Source organism: Tenrec ecaudatus, chromosome 6 (assembly GCF_050624435.1).
Source record: "Tenrec ecaudatus isolate mTenEca1 chromosome 6, mTenEca1.hap1, whole genome shotgun sequence".
In the NCBI taxonomy this organism is placed as follows: Eukaryota; Metazoa; Chordata; class Mammalia; order Afrosoricida; family Tenrecidae; genus Tenrec; species Tenrec ecaudatus.
This window is the reverse complement of record NC_134535.1, coordinates 115,044,364-115,065,263: the sequence shown is the minus strand read 5'-3', so window position 1 is coordinate 115,065,263 and position 20,900 is coordinate 115,044,364. Positions and strand designations below refer to the sequence as shown.

The window sequence follows — 20,900 nt, the reverse complement described above, 5'->3', positions numbered from 1 at the left end:
AATGTGGTCACGCTTCTTCAAAGTAACCCTTTGGAATTTTTTCATCTGATACCCAAAGGTACTAGTTCACATAAGGGGCAAATGGCTGCAGAACAAAAACAAAGCCATTGACCAGGCAAAGAGCGCAAATAAAGCATATTAAAAGGATAACTGCTAAGCATTAAGTTATTCTTAAAATGGCACTTTTCACGTTGGTATAAAATGAAAGTGCTTTGAGATGAAATTTTTATGCGTTTTTTAAAGCTGATCTTCAACCCCCTGAAAATAGGGGGTTATAATGAAAACACTGATAGACTTTTTATCTTAGTGGCAGTAAGTTGTGGATGTTGCTAGAATGCTTTGTGTGTGTGTGTCTTTCTTTATTTGTTAGTCTTTTTAATGCTGATAGATTCACTTTATCTATATGTGTACCATTAGTGATATTTGCTTTTTAATTTTTTGCTAGAAAGTTACAGCTCATTTAAAATAGCTGGTAGATATGGAAAGCATAAATATACAGTAGGTTTAAACACTGATTGTACTAAATGCAACAATACAAAGAAGCAAACAGAACACAAATGGTAACACAATAAAACTGTATTACATTTGTGCTTCAAATATTACAATACTTTATATACAATAGTCCAAAATAAACATCTCATGCCAAGTGACACAAAAACGAATAGCAAGCAAAAAAATCCAGCAATATGTACATTACTTTTTTTTCTTTAATAATAAACATTCAACTCTGAACTGGGGCAATTTCACTACATACAGATGCAGTCCGCCTTTTATCCCATATAGCCATCCTGCTTCCTATATCTACGCCATTCAGTGAGTGCCTGTGTCAATCCTTATATACACGTGGAGCAAAAGAGATAAAAGAATGTAGTGCTTTGTATTCTTAATGGGGTGATGTTGATAGATCAGCGAACCTGGGGTGCATAGCCTTCTTTCATTAAACCTTCCTCGTAGTCTGTCTGGCAGAGGATCATATTATTCTTTAGGAAAAATTTGTCTCCAACACAAAATCTGAAAGTAAGGAGAGAAAAAAGGCATTAAGACCATTTAATCAGATTTGAAGGTTTACTTTTTCGGATAATAATTTCAGATGAACCTGCAGGCTTGTGTGGGTGCATTTTCATGATCAAAGTGATATCGTTTAGTTTGCACAATAAAACAGTCAGTATACACACAATATTGAATCCCATCGTCACATGTAAAAATTTTAAGAGCATCAAGTGAATACTTCAGATTCCAGAGGTGATATTTGACCACATTGGAGAGAAAATCAAATTGATTAATATATACTTTGATTAAAATAAAAGAATGATATTTATATTTCATGGTAGTGATCATGGAAGATTTCATCATTGCCCATTGATTCACCTAATGAAGAGGCCTTAAAAGGAATCACACAATTAGAAAATAAGTCTACCATAAAGTTTCCCATCAAAGTTTTCCTGTTAGTCACAATTACTAACATGTGTAAATTCAAGTAATTTGGAAGTGGTCATTCTGAAATGACAGGCGAGTGCCTTAGCACCAGACAAGCCCTGCTGGTCGTACTCCTGTGCTTGTGACAAACTTACCCACTACGAAAGCGCTGATGTCGTTCTTTCAGCACTGCCAATTAAACCTAAGGGAGTCATCTGAACGAGCTTCTTAATGTTGGTGTGATAAATGAAGCGCTTTCCCAGTGGCTAATTTTGCATATTGTTTTATAAAGGATTGTTTAATGTATAAGATGGTACTGTGCCTAATAAGTGCTCTTTGTATTTTTTGGTATAATTTCCTAATGATGCTACTTTAGATATAATCAAGGTCAGAGATAGATGTTTGTGCTGTTTCCGGCACATGTAACAATAAAGTAACTCTAGGGAGAGCTGTATATATATTGTATTGTAACAATGTAACCTTTAAACGGTAGTGTTTGGTAGGGTTAACCCAGTAAAACTATTTGTAATTTTCCATGTTGGCTTCACCTCCCTTTGATAGCGGTCTGCCTTTACCAGAGAGTCAATTTCGAATATGTTCAAGCAGAAATCTCGGTGGATGGATTGAAATGTTCGGTGGAGCCACCCCTTAATGTTTTGTGAAGTTGAAAGTTTAAATGAGGAGCAGTTGGGCTGATTTACATTTGTAAAGATCGGCATGCCAGAGACACACTGAACCTGTTTATTTTCCAACTGGGTAGCTTTGGAAATTTATCCTTATACTAGCTAAGCAGATAGAGGGGGAAAGAGTGTAATAAAAGAAATAGATTGAAAAGAATTAGCTTTCCTCTTAAAGGACGATTGGTCTGTTTATTTGCAGAATTTACTTTTCTTTCTTTTCCTTTTCTTTTCCCAGGATTACTGCCTGCTGATGATGGTGATTGAGAGTGCAGTTCTTGACATCCTAGAGCTATTGTGGTCAAGGCGACTGGACACAATGAACATTCAAGTTTGGGCTTTAAGTATACCTTCTTTTTAGTTGTTTAACATTTTTAAAAATAAAATATAATTTTTAAAATATACATTTGCAGTCATATACTTTGAATGTTACACTTTAAAAATGGTGTTTAAATGAACCACTCTGTAGATTACCCAATCACTAAAGGACGTTGAGTTAAAGAAGTCTTTCGGTTCTCAGACAGAACTACGAGGCAAAAGAAGGTAGGTAACCCTTACATGCAGATTATACAACATCTTATGCATAAATTAAAATATTGCCACTCAAAATCATCCACCTATAATACTCTTGAAATCAATTTGAATTGACTAACAAGCAAATAATAAAATATCACATAAAAATTAATTCAATAAGGCACTATGTGTTCTGGCTGAATATTTTGTTTCTAAAAGTAAACTAGTCTATTTATATCTTCCCCTTCAACTCTACGTTATCAAATATGCAAAACCAATTCCTCTGCCATTGTGTTGAATGTGACTCAAAGCGACCCTCTGTCGGGTTTCCACGACTCCATCCTTACTACAGCCTCCTCTTGCTCTGCATGGTTGCTGGGTTTGCACTTCTGACCTTGCAGTCTAGCCCACAGGGCTCCTTTATCATCTACTGCTTGGAGCCGTCAAATAACATCATTTATTTCATGTCACGCAGAGGCCTTGAAATCCAGAGACCTTTTTTAGAAACAGAACGTTCCAGGCACCAGAAGTGAGAACGCGAGCCCTGGGTGCACGATGGGCTCCTCGCTGGGCAGCTCCTTTCGATGTCAGGAGTTTGGAACCACCAGCCGCTTCTTGGGAGAACGACGAGGCTTTCTACTCCTGTCAGTCTTGGAAACCCACAGGGCAGGGTCTACCTTGCGTACAGGGTCACTATGAGTCAAAATAGATGCCAGGGCAGCGGGTCTGGTTTGTGAGAACATTATAAGCCAAGCATGCGGTGATCTAGTGCCAAGCCCCACTTCTTCATCTACCCCATGGAGGACATGAGGTACATAGCATACTGTCTGTCTTGGTTTACTGCATGTCAAATAAATACAGCCATTTCACTCAATTGAGAATACAATAAAGCTATCGCCAGTAAGTCCCTCTGACTGACCATGGCCCCAAGGGTTGCTGCTGGTTGCTGGCTTGGAAGTAACTCAGTAGACCCTTTTATTGAGGAGCATGTAGGGGGGCTGAGACCTCCAACCCCTTCCTTCGCAGCCAACTGTACTCACCATTTTCCCTCTGCAGGGACTCACCCGGGTGTGTGAAGGTTAAAATAAAAGATACTGGGAAAGCCAGAGAGGCAGGGAGGGTAGGATGAATCAGATTCAAATTCCTGTCCTTCCCTGACGATATTCACGATGAAATCGCCATTTTCCTGACATACAATAAGAGCCCATTTTAGGCAGTTATAGAAAAGAATGAAAATCAAATATGAAAAGCCGTACCTCAGTGTTTGGAACATAAGTCACTAAAATAGCCATCTTGTGCCTAGTACTTTCCATAGGCTACAAGCCCTAGGTTGGAAGTGTGCGCATTAGACTGCTAACCTGAGCGTTGGTGATTCAAACTCACCCAGATGTACTGTTTGAGACAAACACTTCTAATCTCTTTCTGTTAAGACGACAGCCAAGGAAACTCATGGAGCAGTTTTCCTCTGGAACAGAGTTGGACTCGAGGTGGGGGCAGCCAACAATAATACCATGTATATAAATAAATTTGCACTGAAATTTTACAGCCAGCCTAGGAAGTAGATATTACCATTACCCATTTCAGATTAAACAGCTTTGGCTTTCCCACTGAGTTGTCAAAAGCCTATGCCACAAGGACTGCATTTATAACTCACTTTATGGAGATCTGCCCAAGTTTCCATGGCTAGAAATATGTGAGAAAGCAGGAAAGTACCTTGCCTCTCCTTGGACTCACGACCCAGGCTTTTACTAGAGACAGGGATGCTAGGAGGCTGTAAGTTGAAAATGGGACTAAAGAATCATACGCTTAAAACATTCTTAGAATTATTTCCTTATGTAACTTTCAAAAAGTCTGTCTACCATTTAATGAGCTGTTAATAATATATATGGGATTTACCTGAAACATTCCTACTTCAGAAATGTTGTTACTAATATGCTATCCCCTGAATAAAGTTCATGTGCACTTATATTTACTCTTAAAAGTCAAGATGAAACGAATGTTGGTGAAGAATGTTGCATTTGCACCTATAATTCAAAGGTAGTGGCCCTCAAGGCTATGATAGTTAAGAGATTATAATGAATAATATTTATCACGAAATTTGGATTTGGTATCCTCCTTAAAAATCCTCCAAATATAAGCTTGCAGAAATTAGAAAGGCAACAGTGCAGACTTTAAATGCAACAAAATCATTAGCAACTGTGGTTTTATGAGGCAAAACAGAAATCCACAAGGCTAATGTCTATTATTACATAACCAGCTACTTTTTACTAGATTTGGCATTTACAGAAAACAATGTTAGCCAGAGGACACTAAGTATTTTAACAGGTCAAGCTAAAATTCCTGAAAATAAACTGCCAATCTCCCTTATAATCTAATTCTAACTGCTGGTAGTCTGGTCAGTTCAATTAGCATTGCCCTCCTTTTTAAAATGCTGAAGAATAAATAGATGCCATGCAAATTAAAGTATCTCATCTTGACATTTTGGAGTTAATAACAGATTCAATTTCCCGATATTTCAGAGTAGATTTAGCTGGACTCATATGGTTTTAGAGATTTGATAAGTACAAAAAATAAGTATAATTTATTTCGTTCTTACACGATAAAATATGGGATTTATAGTAATTTTAAGTAGGTTATCAAAAACCCATGCTAAAAAGACTCCATTTGGAACATACTTTTTTAGAAATGAAAATGTTATCTTCATCACTTTATTTGCTTAAGTTTAGCGATTGCCAATTATAATTAATTTCTACTCTCATGCACTTTAAAACGTAGGACTGTCCACACCCTATAGTTTCATTGTCTATGCTTTCCAATTTAGCCTCTAGAGTTACTAAAAATGAAGATTTTGATGGTGTGCTTCCTTTTAGTTAAGAGATGGAAGTTAGATACTCCTTGCTCTACCATTTTGCAATTGAGCAAAGTTGACTTTCCCCCCTGACAGCCCAGGTGGCCTGTGCACCTTGGTTCCTAGCATCCGTTCTGGACCCTCTTACATCACCACCCATTGCGAATCCTGCCACAAACCCTTCATAGCGCTCCGCCATGCCTGCTGTCTTAGTCAGCCGTATCTAGCACTCTGCCTGCAACAGGCCCGGTGCTCTCACAGACGCTGAGTCTTAAGAAGGACGTCAGACTGAGTTCCAACTTTGTGTCAATCAATTTCTAACTGTGATTTTGACAAGTTACATATCTGTTCTTCAGTTTCCTCATCTGCAAAATGCTCCCCCAAATAGTGTCCACTGATAGGTGATTTTGAAGGTGAAATGAGTGAGCACGTGTAAAAGATTCAGAACAGTACCTGGCATAGGAGCAGCCCAGTCTGAGAATCTGCTATGGTTATCGTCTGCCTAGAGGAGCCTTGGTGAAGTAGCAGTTATGCATCGGGCTGCTAACCCCAAAGGTAGCAGTTTGAAACCACTAGCCGCTCCCCAGGAGAAAGAGGAGGCTCTTTATTCCAGTAAAGAGTTACCGTCTTGGCAACCCACCAGGGACGTTCTACCCTGTCCTTCAGGGTCACAAGGAGTCAGCATCAACACCATGGCAGTGATTTGGAGAGTTGGCTCATGCCTCACTTCACAGCTTTACTTAGCGTGTTTGCTAATCGGGAGTACTACTTCTTCCTGTTGGACCACTAGTTAGTTTAAAAACAAACAAACAAACAAAGCAAAAGTCTTTAGTGTCTATTCCTTCTACTACACTCACTGACCATGTAAATCCTTCCCGACTTTCCCCAAAGTGATTATTTATTCATGAACTTTGGCGTTTCACATTTTCTCACGAATGTCTAACATGCCTCCTAATCTCGGTAGCAGCTTAAGGTAAAGGACCGTGCGTTACACACTTATTTTGAACTATTAGCCAAGCCACAAATTGTAATATAACTTAAGGTGTGTGGTCAATACCATTGGTTAAGGTAGAGTTATTCCAGAATCAAGTGGCATTAAGTAACAAAGGTCTTTATAATTATGCTCTGATTCATTTAAATTCATTTGACACACATTCATGGGCTTTATACCTGTGTAATATCATATCTGTCCACTCCCCCACCAACTTCAGCCTAGCTTTCGCCCCCTTCTCTCCTCCTTCATAGGCCTACTAAATCCCTCTACTCTCACTACACTGCTTCCCCCAGACATACCAAAGGCTTTCACATCTGCTGATCCTCCGCCTGCAAAAGCAAACACATTCTCTATACCCCAACCACTGTAGGAAGTTTTTCTATTTAAATCCCATCCCATCAGCCCTTGATGTCCATCTCCCCTCTACCTCCACTAAGACTTCAAGAAGGATGGGTATTGCTTCCCTCGGGATAGATCAGCTTAGCATCAATTATATTGCACTGTGTCTCAGAGCTCTGAACCCCAGAAAGAAACAAACTTGATCCCATTCAACTCTGTGCCCATGGGGTCTAGGATAGTGCTTGCCACATAGAAGGTATTTAAGAAAAGATAATGAAATAATCCTACACAATTGGGGCAATATTATTTTTTAATAAACAAGCATATAACTTTCTTTCCTTATAAAATCAACATTAACCAGGTAAGGTAGGTCTTATTGACTCTTAAGAAATTAACCCATTCTACCCAATTTTCTGATTGTGGATCTGTATCCAGTTATTATTAGCTAGGCTCCAAATAACCTACCTTCCTTTAGTGTCCTTTTGTTCAGGAGCCCCTGTGAGGGAGTGGTTACAAATTGGGTTGCTAACCACAAGGTCAGCAGTTTGAAACCACCAGCTGCTTTCTACTCCCACAAAGAGTTACAGTCTCAGTAACTCACAGGGACAGTTTCTTCCCTGTCCTGCAGCATCACTATGAATTGGCATCGGCTCAATGGCAGGAAGTTGTTGTATTTTGAGTGTCCTTTCAACAGATCTTTAGCTGTTGAATGCAGGATTCGATGCTTACATACTTCTTTAAAAAGAGAAACAATGATTTGGACAGGAACAACCAATCCTGAAGGGTTATTAGTACTACTATTCTGAAAAAGGAACCCCTGTATGAAGCAAGTGGTTAGGCCACTGATTAGTAGCCCACTCGTAGGCACACTGCAGGACAAGCCTGACAACCTGCTTCTGAAAGGTTGTCACCTTAAAAACCTGACAGAACCCAATTCTACTTTGCACACGAGGTTGCTTTGAGTTAGAGCCAATTTGATGGCAATTAAATCAAAATATATATATCCCTTGATTGTTAGTGACATTTCAACTTAAAAGGCAACGTGAATTTATTATTAGATAAAATTAATATCTCACTTGACAGAGGACAATATTGTGTTAACGATTTGGGTGCTTAAAAGTATAGACTCTTGTATTAGTGTGGCTGTGTTAGAGTGCCAATTTCCCAAGACAGCTTGAAAGCAGAGGAGGCGCTGCTCTACCTGACTCCTCTGTGTTCCGGGGAGCAGAAGTGGTCCGCTTTGCATGGGCGACAAAGATGAGCTGACTTCCTGCAATAGGGAAGTTTGTCTTGTAAGGGTTGGAGTGACAAGACAATAACTAAGTGCTAATTGTGCATAACCAGCACTAAAGAATCTGCCGTCATTATGGCATACAATAAATGAAGCGGACGCAGAAATATATCAGGAGCTTAATAATGGGACTTGAATAGTACTTCGCAGCAATAAGAATGTGAACAGTTTTAGAGTCAAAATTTAGGAGTGTTTGTCTTACTTGAGTGAGCTCTACTGAGCAGATAGACCCAATTGCAAATGCAACCTTTCAGTTCCATGGTGAAATGAATTTGACCGAGGATCTGGAAATAGCACGAACAACGTACAGTTACTTTGCATCCTAATAGAATTTAGGTTGGGTCTAGCTCTTGAATGATGTTTTAATTTTCTGTATCGAAGATGGATAAGATGGGTGAAGCTATTTTTCCCCAAAAGAAAAATGGGCAAAGGATATAAACAGGCAATTCTTTAAAAGGAAAAATAAATTCTCAACCCATCAGATAAATGCTAATTAAAAATTGTGATAGGATACTTTTCATTCCTCACAGTCACAAAAATTTCTCTTTAAACACCAATTCTCAATGTTCATGAGGATGTGAGGGAATGTGTAATCTGGCGCATTACTGGTGTGACGATGTTTGGGACACATTTCTGGTGAACATTTGGGCTATGTACATAAGTCTTCATAATGTTATCAACGGTTTCCAATTAATTATACTCTTGTGAATTAATTTTAACACAGCTTTAAGTATTTGTTTATGGAGTCTATATTATACTTATAATTTTGATATGATGCATCTGATACTAGAAGAATAATTAAGTAAACAGCAAGTGATGTCTTAGACATAAAGCTGAATGTATAAAACTTTAAAATATCTCATAAGAATTTTTAAGGAGCGATATAAAGGACCTGGAAATATATTACATTAAAAAGTCCAAACATTAGGAGTTTATAGAGTCATGTGTTACTTTTTCAAAAGCTGCTTCATTTAAAATATGCACTGTATGCAATTTGTCACATATATGCATACGAATTTTCTTTGAGAATAATGAGACATCAGGCAATTTTCTTTTTGGTTTTCTATTTTCTAAACTTTCTACTTGGAATATGTAACTGTCTATAAGCAGAAAGGCAGTAAGTGTTATTGTAGCAAAAAACTATATTTGTAGTTGCTGTTATTAGTTTATCAATTTGACAACTAAATGAAAAATATTCTAAATTTATTGCTAGCACACCTTCAAAATGTATAAACATTTAAAATATAAATGTCAATGGATCCCCGGCGGCACACTGGATACAAGTGGAGGTGTTGGAAACCACCTGCTGCCCCTGAGAGACAGGCAGGCTGTCCACTCCATAGGTCGCAGTGCTGGAAGCCCAGGGGGCAGTGCTACCCTGCCCAATAGGTCTGCCATGAGTTGGCAACAACTCGGCGGCAGTGAGTTTGGTTTTTGGTTCATGGCTTATGTACGTGCGTGGAGATTTGTGTTTTTGTATCCATACCAAAAAACCAATGTGCATTTGCCAGTTTCCTTCTGCATTGGGGTGCAATCTGCAAGGTTAGCAGTTTGGAACCAGCAGCCGTTTCCCAGAAGAAAAATCTGCTGTTCTATTCCTCTACAGAGTTCCCATCTCAGAAATCCACAGGCGCAGTTCTACTTCGCCTTGTAGGGTGGATAGGAGTCAGCATCAGCCTGATGCCAGTGGGTTTTTCGAGCTTGGAAATGCCACATTGAAATGTTAGATGATGATTTCTTACGTTATTTATAAGGTAAGTTATATATTGTTTGTTATATTGAACTCCATTCTGAGCACCTATAAGCTAAGGTGATATATATCTTGTGTGAAAATGAAATGAAATATTATTTGATACATTTTAAAATACCAAAGCAAAATAACTAATTTTAGAGAACCAATCTCATTCCTGGTACTTAATGTATATTTATTTCATTTAAGTTTCGAAGTCCAGATTACAGTACTAAATTAAAAAATATAAAGAAATGAAACTGCCATCGAGGTGGTAATGACTCAGTGGGGCCGAGTAGAACTTTCCTTTTGAATTTGTGAGGGTGTAAGTCTTCAAAGGGTCAGAAAGCCTCATTTTCCTCCTACGGAGTGGCTGGTAGGTTGGCACTACTGATCTCGTGGTTAGCAGCCCAGCGTGGAACCCACGATGCCACAGGGATCCTCGTGATAGGTATGAGTGTGTCTGCATTATACACGTGCGGGAACCAAGTTCAAAGGGATTGGGAAACACATTCAAGTTTAAGATATGGTGGGAATGAAAGCTGAATCCAGTTCTCCCTCTAAAAGATACTGTTTATTCTATGAGGAGGCTTCAAAAAGCTTAAGGGGAAATTCATTCTCTTTTAATTCTATTTTTTTTCCACAAACTCTTTAAAGTACCTTTGTACTACCCTACAAGATCTCAAATAGAAGACTTCATTGAAAATATTTGCCAGGGAAAAATCCCAAGACTGAGAATTTGACTCAACTGATATTAAGTGCAACCAAGAAGCATTGATAATTATTGGTGATTGGAACACAAAAGTTGGAAACCAAATATAAGAACACTTGTGAACCTGGCACGGGCCTGGGCGTTGTTTGGGTCCATTGTACTCAGGGTTGCTATTGGGACCGACTGGCAGCACCTAACAACCATATTCACTGGTCATCCACTCTGTATAGGTGTTATCTCAAACCTTCTTACTTAATTTATTTTCCTTAAAACCAATCAAATGTATTAATTTCTTAAATAGTAAAATTGTAATGCTATCTACATTTAAATGTTGGAGCCTCATTTACATTTCTTACATGGACCAGCTTTATGGAGTTTTCAACGGAAGTAATCATTACACATTTCAATAAGGAAAACCTGGAATGAGTCCTAATACTTTTAAGCTGAGAGTTCTCTGAAATGGAGTGACCTGGCTTCCTATGCTACAAATGAGACAACAGCGGTCCAGAGAGGAGAGGTGGCTGGCTTGTGGTCTCACGGGGTTCGTGGCAGACTAGAATGTAGGTCTCTAGCTTCCCAGTGAGATACTCTTTCTATTCTCCAATGCTGATGGCTGTTCAATGAATCGCTATGGCCGCCTACATTTCCAAAGACATTCTGGGGGGAAAGTCTTAAACAGTACAGATACAACAAGCTTACAATTCAAGATAAGCAATAGGCACTGCAGCTAGGAGACGATGAACGCGTCAATAAAACGCATGCCACACATTCCTGAATACTTGCAGCATGGAAATGTTGTTTGCTCAGAGTAGTGCAAAAAGTAAAGATATTTTAAAGGTACTTTGTAAGAGATAGAAAATCAATAAAAGAAAAAGGGAACAAGAAGACCAAAGTTTACAGAAGTGTTTTCGTTTTTGATCAAATGGTATTACATGATGTGTCACTGTCTGCCAGAGTCTAGGGGTGTGCTTTCTCCTCCTCCGTGGTTTGTTTCTGGTGTCAGAGGAAATGTTTGTAGAAAAGAGAAATGTGGGGATTAATTGCTTTCAATGTAGTAATATAATTTCCACATTAAATAATCAGTACAAAGTGATATCCTTTCCCCCCCCCCTTTTCCTTGATAAAGCTGATGAAATCTGTTTACCTCTGATTGCAAAGCTGACAGGCAAAGCAGTCCAGGTGGTAAACATTGTCCTTGGCACGCATCACCATCTCAAAGGCAGGGATGAGCTTACTGCAGGCGGCACAGTTTCCAGTTACACCGAAGAGCCTACAACAAGAAACATGTTTCTTTTCAAACTCTTACCAGAACTCTGAGGTTGTGCGGAGAATGTGAATAGACCTTGTAAAGCTTTCGGTACACAATCCCTTTCGATACCCAGGCGATCTTCTTAGCCTAGGTGTATGCATACAAACTCCTCTGCAGCGCATTCTCATTTGACCCCTCTGGATGAAAGGCTCATCATGCTCGGGAAGAAAAGGCAAAGGCAGGCACATTAGGCAGTTGATGTAATCACACAGAAATCAACTGGGTTGAATTCATGGCAAAAATCTCCCACTTATTAAAGCACACATTGAAGTTAAAGTGGTGTCACTTTGATCTTATTGCCACACACTAAGCACTTTAGTGAGAAAAGAAACTCACTTCAAAGACACCCTTCTTTTTTCAAACATCAAGTTACTAAAAAGTTTACCATTATTATTAAAAGAACACTTATGAACAAGCCATTTAAACAGTCAAAAAACATTAGAGACGCCTGCACCTATGGCCCTATACCATAGGTATAGCTATGATTATGTTATTCAGGTAGCACATTAAAGTAAATGAGGCTGTAAACTACATATAGCTAGACTAGGTATGGAAGCATAATATACTGTTAGAACCATTGGAATTGTCGGGGAAATAAATGTGTTTTAAAAAAATCCTATTTGCTGTAGATTCCTGACAACAATTTCTGTAATGATCTAAAAAATGGCATGCAATAAAAAGTCTACATAGCTCCATAATGGGAGGGGAAATATTTTATCCGCTGGCGCCTGCAATATTTAAGCCAAGTTTATTTAAAGTTGTTAATGGTGGTGAAGAATTATGATAGATACTACTCTGTGCACAGTAGTTAATGCACTTTCTAACTAAGAAGGGAACTAGAATTAAAAAACACCGCATCTGCCAGTTCTCTCTCTCCCCAGCATCAGGCTGACAGGAGTAAAACATAATGGCTCTCGTGGGAAAGACCAAATTAAAAGCAGCTCTAAGCTAATGAATTCAAAGGTGCTATGCAGAAAACTCATTTTAGTTATAAAAATGTACTTTACGAAATTGTAGCCTTTCATTTTACTGAATTTAAGGATTATGCACAAACGTGAAGTTTCCCGTCTTATTACTTTCTCCATGCTCCAAAGATTCGTCTTTGCTTAAGGCACATGCATATTCATTCTCAAGTTTATAACCAGTCCCTCTCATAGACCAATGACAGCGGTTGGAAAGAGTTCTGAGCACGAATTCTAAGTCTCTAGCAAAACCTGTGTAATGAATGTATGTGCTCAGGCTACTTACTATTAGCCTGTCTTTTGAAGAACATAAGCGCCATGAGGGTAGAAACTGCAACTATTTCAAGCACTTAGCATAATCTGTGTGCTTGATAAGAAGTGAGCAAGTTTGAGATTCAAGAAAATTAAATTCCCCGCCGTTAGGCACGTATTTTCCTTAAAAGCTCTTTTTTACGACGTTTACTTTAAGGACTATACTTCCAATAACCTTTATTTCCTGTTTGCACTCCCTGTTTTGAGAAATAATATTTCGTGGAAAAGAGCATCCTTGAAAATGCATTATTTTGCCTCGCGTGCCGGCATCATTAAGAAAAAGAGCCATCGCAAATGAGTGCTTCCATTCCACCCTTTTGTCAAAAGGTTTTAGTTCATGCCAACGTCTCCTATTCCTTTCCCAGGGCATTTTACATGGTCTATTCAGGGGTCACAACGCTCTTGTGTGCCGTTTGCTTCTTCTGTTCTGTAATTTTTTTTAAGGTAATAAGGCAGTTTTTGAAGTTGTTTTTTATTCCATGAATATAGATTTATGTGTGGCTATAAAATATGGCTAATATGAGATAAAGCAGTTTTTTTTTCCCGGAATTCCTCAGTTTGCTTGCACCTAATAAACATAAACCCACAATGCCATTTTGAAATTCTGGACATAGTTTTCCCCAATTCCAAATGCTCTCGCTAGCTGAGCATTTATCAGCTACCTGATTAGAATTTGTTTCCACACAAACCATTGATCATCAGCCTATTACTAGGCAAATGACAGTTAATTACCCACTACATTAACCACTGGGACCTGAGACCTGCTTCTGCTGCCATCAGTCAACATGATAAATGTGGTAAGTTCAGTAATGCATGGCCAGCCCTGAGCTGCCTGCGAGCCCGTGAACAACCCCCAATCTCACTTCCAGGCCCAGGAAAATCTATGGCAATCTGCATAATTACAAGCTCTGGGTTAATAACAGACAAATGATTTGTTACATCTAAACAAAGTCCTTGGAATGGGCCGGTCTCTGGTGGCTGCCGTACTGTGCGCTGCCACTAGTGCGCTTCCAGTACACTGTGCACAAAACAGCTCTCTGCCGCTGCAGCCCTCCAATTTGTTGCCCTCCAATTTATGGATTCTGCATATGTGATTTTTAATCATTAAAGGACTCTTGAAGCAATATTATCTTAATTATTCTCTGCTGTAACCAGGGAATTAGGCTTCAGATAAAATTTTCTTCTTCCATGCACTTTTCCTGCCTCACTGGAGGCTCCATCAGTTTCCATCCACACCTGGACTCTGAAATCCTAATGATGAATTATTGCCCCTTTTCCTAAGAGGCCGAACCTTACAAGGGAACATTTTACTGAACTGTCAGCTCACAGACCGAGTGCGGAGATGCGGAAATCTGATCTAATTTACTGCAAACCGATGCATTTGTTAGACTGTTTCTCCCGCCCCCCCCCCCCCCCCCCCGCCCCTGTTTTGCCCAAGGATCAAGAGATCATTCGAGAGCCACATGTTCTTTCTTCCGCCGTGGGAAAAACACAAGATGCGTCAGGGGAAAGAAGCAGCGTCCTAGTCTCTAAAACAACGCTCTCAAAATACATGGTGGTCTCCATTGGTTTTCGAATATAACATTGGGTTCTCGGGTAAAAGGCACATTCAAGGGTATCAATTAAGCTTAAGTTAGTTATAAGTTCCCTCCACCCCAGATATATCTCAGACATACTCAAGAAGAGTCTCTAATTACCTATTTGATTTAAACTCCTCATAATTCTGGACGTTCTTACAACCGTTTCCTTCTCATTCTCTCCGAGACTCCATACAGGGATGTGAACATTGGCCCACCCTTCTGTTTACCCCACAGGTCGCTGTAAAGTCTTGTTTACAGGGCTTGTACAATCTCGCTCTCTACATAAGATGAGGGCCAAAGACTTCTTGGTAGGACATGAGAAAGAAGGTTTAAACATAGAAGTCTTATGAGATTTTTGACCTAAAGTAATCATAGAGTACTATCTCTAAATTTAAGGTAAGGGGAAAAAATTAAGGTTGTTGATCTACGTGGCTTATTTTAAGATATCTTACCTATTGTTAAGGTACAAAATTTTAAAAAGATAAAGCAGCAACAACAAAAAAGCCCCATTAACCTGGAGTCTCTTCTGACTCACAGCAACCTGGCAGCATAGAGTAGAATGGCCCTAGGCTCCCTACGGCTGCATATCTTCACAAGTGGCAGATCTTTCAACCACAGAGCAGCTGGGGGGTTCTAAGTGCTGACCTTTTGGCTAGCATCTGAGTACTTTAGACACTGTCCCACGGGGTCTTCCTACTAAGATAGACCACAGGTTAATTTACCAATGTAGGGGCTAGACTGCAGCCTACCATTTATCCTCATAGTAGGCTGTGAGTAGAACCTTTATCTTGTTTCTAACACACTCCCACAACTACACCTGCGATATAAAAGGGGCCAACCATCGTCACACACTGTCAGCGCATAGTATGATCTGCAGAAATCCCAGAGGACACTTGGGTCCCTTTTCTGCTCTACTTTTGTGTTGGCTACGCAATATTGACAATCTAAACAAAGGCATGAAGATAAAAAAGATGAAAATTTGGAGATAAGTTTCAAGCAAAAAATAGCCTAACTGCGTGTTGTATAACACATCACCATGTGGTGTGCATGCGTGCAGAAATATTACTTCATATTTTTCATGTGCGGAAGGCATGGCAACAACTAAGACAATATTCATCTATATTGTTTAAAGATCCCCAGGAAGTTTTGTTTGTACTAAATGCCCAACAGCTCTTGCGGCATAATCCTGAGTCAGGTGACTTCTGTATGGGTTAGCAGCTGCCCGTTCCCACAGTCCCTGATGGTGGGGGTAGGGAAAAACGAGACATACAACCATTTCACACAGCAACCATGAATATGGTTTACTACAGGCCGTGGGGGCAAAAATGAGTGTTCATTGTATTAGTGTCTTTGATTTTACAGCACCAGATGCTTCTATAGATTTTGTACCAGGTCAGTGGCTGAAGACACTAAATCAAAGTCTCCCCAGCCAATGAAAAGCATGATATTTGACTCAAATGAATTTATTATTTGAGGGAAAATAGATAAAGAAATACTCCGGCGGTAAATCTCCATTCTGAACAAAGATCAACTTTTCTAGTACTGGAGCAGTTCTCATTTAGTGACTTTAGTACCTATGAATTTAACTGTTAATGTTTTTAAAAAGAGATTGAGGATCACTGAGTTAATTATCCTCCTATGTGATATAAACAAACCAAGATAAAAAATCCTTTCTCTAGAATAACTATAGATGTAAAGAGAAAGGCAATTTTGATTTTGAAAGGACATGAAATTGTCATCAATTGAAAAGAGCTTTAACTTTTGACTGCTGGATGGTGAAGTTTCATGGAATATGTTATGTTAAGGAATAGAACATTTCCACAGATTGAGAAGGGCAATTGCTTTTCTGTCTATTACAAATATCCTTCTCATCTCCTCTCCCTTTTCACATTTTAAACCAAAGAACAAAGTGATAGAAAATGAAAACACTTTAAACATTCCATTCTTTTGTTTTAAACTTAAAAAGCTCACCCACTACAAAGCTAAAGAAAACTTAACCTGCTGAGTTCTCTCCTCTGGGGTCCTAGTATTTACTTCACTGTCATAGAGATAAAGATACGGTGAGAGTTAAAAGGAAAATTTTTTTTAAAAGCTTAACCTTATTTTGAACTGTTCCATAATTAGGCTTACCATCTATTTGTAGTAAATACATAGATGGACTTTGAATTTTCCTAAAATTAAGCTAAGAATGCAAAAGGTTGACTACATTTTAAACGAACTAGATACAGTTTCTGTTTACAGGAAACATAGAAATTAATAATTTCATAAGTAAATACTTTTGTTTTATGAAGTTAACTTTAATTTAGATTAATAAGATCAGCTCTTATGGGATATTTTCCTTATGAATATAATCAGCTTATGACAAGCAGATACATAAAATAATTTTATGACATGTGTGTGCATACACACATGGCAAGGGGTTTCAAAAAAATTTTTGGAAAATTCCATGACTTGTAATTCAATCTTGGCACACACTTTTTGAAGCTCTCTCATGGACCTAGGTATTACAGGGTCAGAAAGGAAAGGAAAGGTGAGATGAAAAAGTAAATAAGACCTATTATCTAACTACATAAACATCTTAAAGTTTAAAATTTACTACCAGGAATTCTAGAGGTAGCTCTTGGCACAGACAGACAGCTCAGATTCAAGAAACACTTTAGAGTAAAAGTATATGCCCAGTATGCGCAAGGTATGAGTCAGTGATGCTAAGTGAACATCATGGGGTCTTTGCTGCAGCGGGCCTGGTGACCCAGGGCAATAGGTCAGTTGTCGGAAAGCCGTGCCAGTTTCAGCACCTCCCGAATGACAGCGCCCCTTTCCAAAGGAAGGAGACTTGTGGACACTCACAGAAAGGGAGTCTCTCAGGCTGATGTTGGAGGGTAAGTAGGAGCCTAGAAATCCTCAAAATTGAGCTTTATCTAAGAAATGTTTATAAAATATCAAACAAATAGAAGATGAGAACATTTGCTTCGAACAATATGACCTGGATGGCAGATGCTTCATATTGGTGAAATGGGATTTTAATTGTATCCTTCAGAGAATAATATTGTCTGCCTTCTGTGCTGAGGCAAAATGCTCCTCAAAACTGCAGAGCCTCAGTATAGTGTAAAACTGAGGTTTTCAAATCCGAACCAAACACCTACCAACGACTAGTGGACCTTACTGTGCAGATTCATGATCCAGGCCATTCAAACAACATGGTGGTAGAATTGGTAAAAGAAGAACTCTGGTGACATAGTGGGTTATGCACTGGGCTGCTAACTTCAAGGTCAGAAGTTGGAATCCAGCAGCCACCCCTCAGGAGAAAGATGAGGTTTTGTGTCCCATAAAAATATACAGCCTCAGAAACCATAGGGTGCATTTCTACTCTGCTGAGCACATTTCCTTAGTCAGAATCCAGATTTGACTCGATGGCAGTCAATTTTGCTTGGTTTCTTTCTTCTTTTTTTAGAAGCAAGAGGGAAGGAGCCTTGATGGTGTACTGGATTAAATTTTGGACTGCTAAACACAAGGTTGGTGTTTCAAACCTACCAGTCACTCCATGGAAAAAAGATGAGGCTATCTGTTCCCATAAAGCATGACTGCCTCGGAAACCCTAAAGAGACAGCATTCTACTCTGCCCTATAGTGCTTCTCCAAGCAGAAATTAATGGCAATTTTGTTGTCAGCAAGAGAAGAGGGGATTTAATTTTTATTATTAATCTTGGGGTCTATACTGAATATTACACAGGGAACAGGTGACACCTAGGCTACAAATACATGTCTATTCCTAATTGTTTAAGAATTTCTAGGTCCGTTTCAACAGCTGCATACAGTTCTCCTACTTTAGAGCCTGGTTCCCAAACTTGCGTGGCGTTGGAATCACCTGCAGATCTGCTTGAACTACAAACCCCTGAGCTCCTCCCCTCGGAGATTCTGATTGATTGGGTTGTAAACAGAGCCCAGGAGTTTAGTTTCACCAGATCCCCAGATGATTCCAATGATGGGCTAAGTTTGCAAACCTAGGTTTAACGCAAGAAAAGACCAAAAGCATTGGCAATGACTTAAAACAGTAGTTCTCAACCTTCCTAATGCCGCACCTCTCTAATACAGCACCTCATGGTGATACCCCCCAACCATAAAATTATTTTCGTTGTTACTTCATAACTGTAATTTTGCTACTGTTATCAATCGGGTGACCCCTGTGAAGGAGTTGTTCAATCCCCAAAGGGATTGTGATGCACAGATTGAGAACTACTATACACTTTGCAAGTGAAGGTAATTGTAAAGAAGGCTATCTCATGCAATGCAGTTGTTTCAATCATCTCGAAGTGAGGGCAAATTTACATAACATTTAAGCAGAGCTTCAAAGATGGTGGTCAACAATATGGCTTTGTGCCTGGCTCTCCACAAATTACATATAAATATGTATATGTATATGTATATGTATATGTATATGTGTATATATATATATAACTGCCATCAGGTCAATGATGACTCACAGTGACCCACCATGGGTTTCTGAGACTGTAAACTGTTTATGGGAGTGGAAAGCAGTCTTTCTCCTGAGGAGCTGATAATGGTTTCCACCTGCCAATCATAAGCATCATGCTTAACCACTATACCACCAGGCCTCCTATGGGTCCCCACCAATATTCTAGTCTCATGCAGAAGGTTCCAAATTGCCTATATATGCCTCTTCCATTCCAGAGTTTGGCCCATGATCTTTCTGGTTCCAGTTACTGTGACAAATCACTTAAATTGTAAAATTTCAGACTTCTTGTTTTGTTTCCTTCGCCATCACAGATGTGCTAAGAGTTGGTTTGAACCTCGTTTAAAGGATAAGAAGGTTTTGTTTACAAACAGGATGTTTGCAACGCAGGACTGCCTATTAAGGGCGAAGAAAGATCTGGGGGGAAGCCATGGTTATTCTTGAATGTAAAATTATGTTTCAGGTAAAGGATGGACTAAGAACGAGACTAAGAATTGATTCATTGTTACAACTACAGTCCGTGTCGAGGAGTCTATCACTAATCTATAGCTTAGTGAATTTCCCTGAATGTTTGGTTCGAAGCCCCTGCCATCACAGTCACAGAATCTACCCAATTTTTAGAATGATTCAAAACAGATTACCTTGGACTTGAGTTAATTAAGGGGGGAAAAGGCCAGTTAAATCAAAGAACAACAAAATCAAATCCCCCCAAATAGCCTCTAATTCTTTAGTGTAGACCTTTAAGTTCAGCACAAAGTTGGTCCCTTTCCTACCTCCAATCAACTGAGAAGGCACGTTGATTTCACCCACTGCCTGTAGTTCCATAGACCATGACTCTCAATCCCGCAAAATGTGGTTCAACTAATATGATATGTACTGTCGTGTGATTATACAAGGGTGTAACCCCCTGCCCCCCCAAAAAAACAGATTTATTTTTTGTCTGACCGCACTTCCCTCATTTTTTTCTTCACCTCTTCTATGTGATCAGATCGTTGTCCTTTCATGTCACTCTTCATTCATGGAAACAAAATGAAGTGACACAGAGCAAGGATAGGTCAGTAAGGTATGTGGGGAAAAAGAGGCACCCTGTTTTGGGCCCAAACTGGCACAGAGATAGCTACACGAGCAGCTGCATTGTCGTGGTGGCAAAGCCTATCCCCTGTCTGCCACAAATCAGGTCTTCTTTGGTCTCATACTGTTAGGCAATCTTTTCAGCACCTCTAAATCAATGGTTCTCAACCTGTGGGTCGTGACCCCTAACTTTTTCACAAGTGTCACCTAAGACCATCAGAAAACACATATTTCTGATGATCTTAGGAACTGAGACACCGCTCCTCTGTCCATCTCCAGGCAGGCCCACCCACATGCAGATATGCCCACATATGAGTACCCGGCATGAAGACTGTTAGCCATGTTACACCACAAAATTTCATTGATTTGTCATTAGAAATAAATATCTCACAATATATAATTACATATTTGTGATTCATCACTATGCTTTAATTATGCTCAATTTGTAACATTGAAACCACATCCTGCATATCAGATATTTACATTATGATTCATAACAGTAGCAAAATTACAGTTATGAAATAGCAAAGAAAATAATTTTATGGTTGGTGAGTCATCACAACACGAGGAACTCCATTAAAGGGTCACGGCTTTAGGAAAGTTGAGAACCACTGGGCTGGATAGAAAGCTTGATTAACAGTGGAATGCTTTGGTGGAATGGCCTCCAAGTGCACTAT

General features: G+C 39.2%; 1 protein-coding gene across 2 annotated transcripts in view; it reads right to left on the bottom strand.

Annotated features, from left to right (window-relative positions):
• Positions 1-905: 905 nt before the first annotated feature.
• LMO3 (LIM domain only 3) overlaps positions 906-20,900 on the bottom strand; it is a 60,697-nt gene continuing 40,702 nt past the window's right edge. For both annotated transcript variants that reach the window (XM_075553075.1, XM_075553074.1), the window contains exons 3-4: positions 11,664-11,789; positions 906-1,011 (exon numbers count right to left, since the gene is read on the bottom strand). In XM_075553075.1, the coding sequence (XP_075409190.1) occupies positions 906-1,011; positions 11,664-11,789 (232 nt within the window). The remainder of the gene's footprint in view (positions 1,012-11,663; positions 11,790-20,900) is intronic.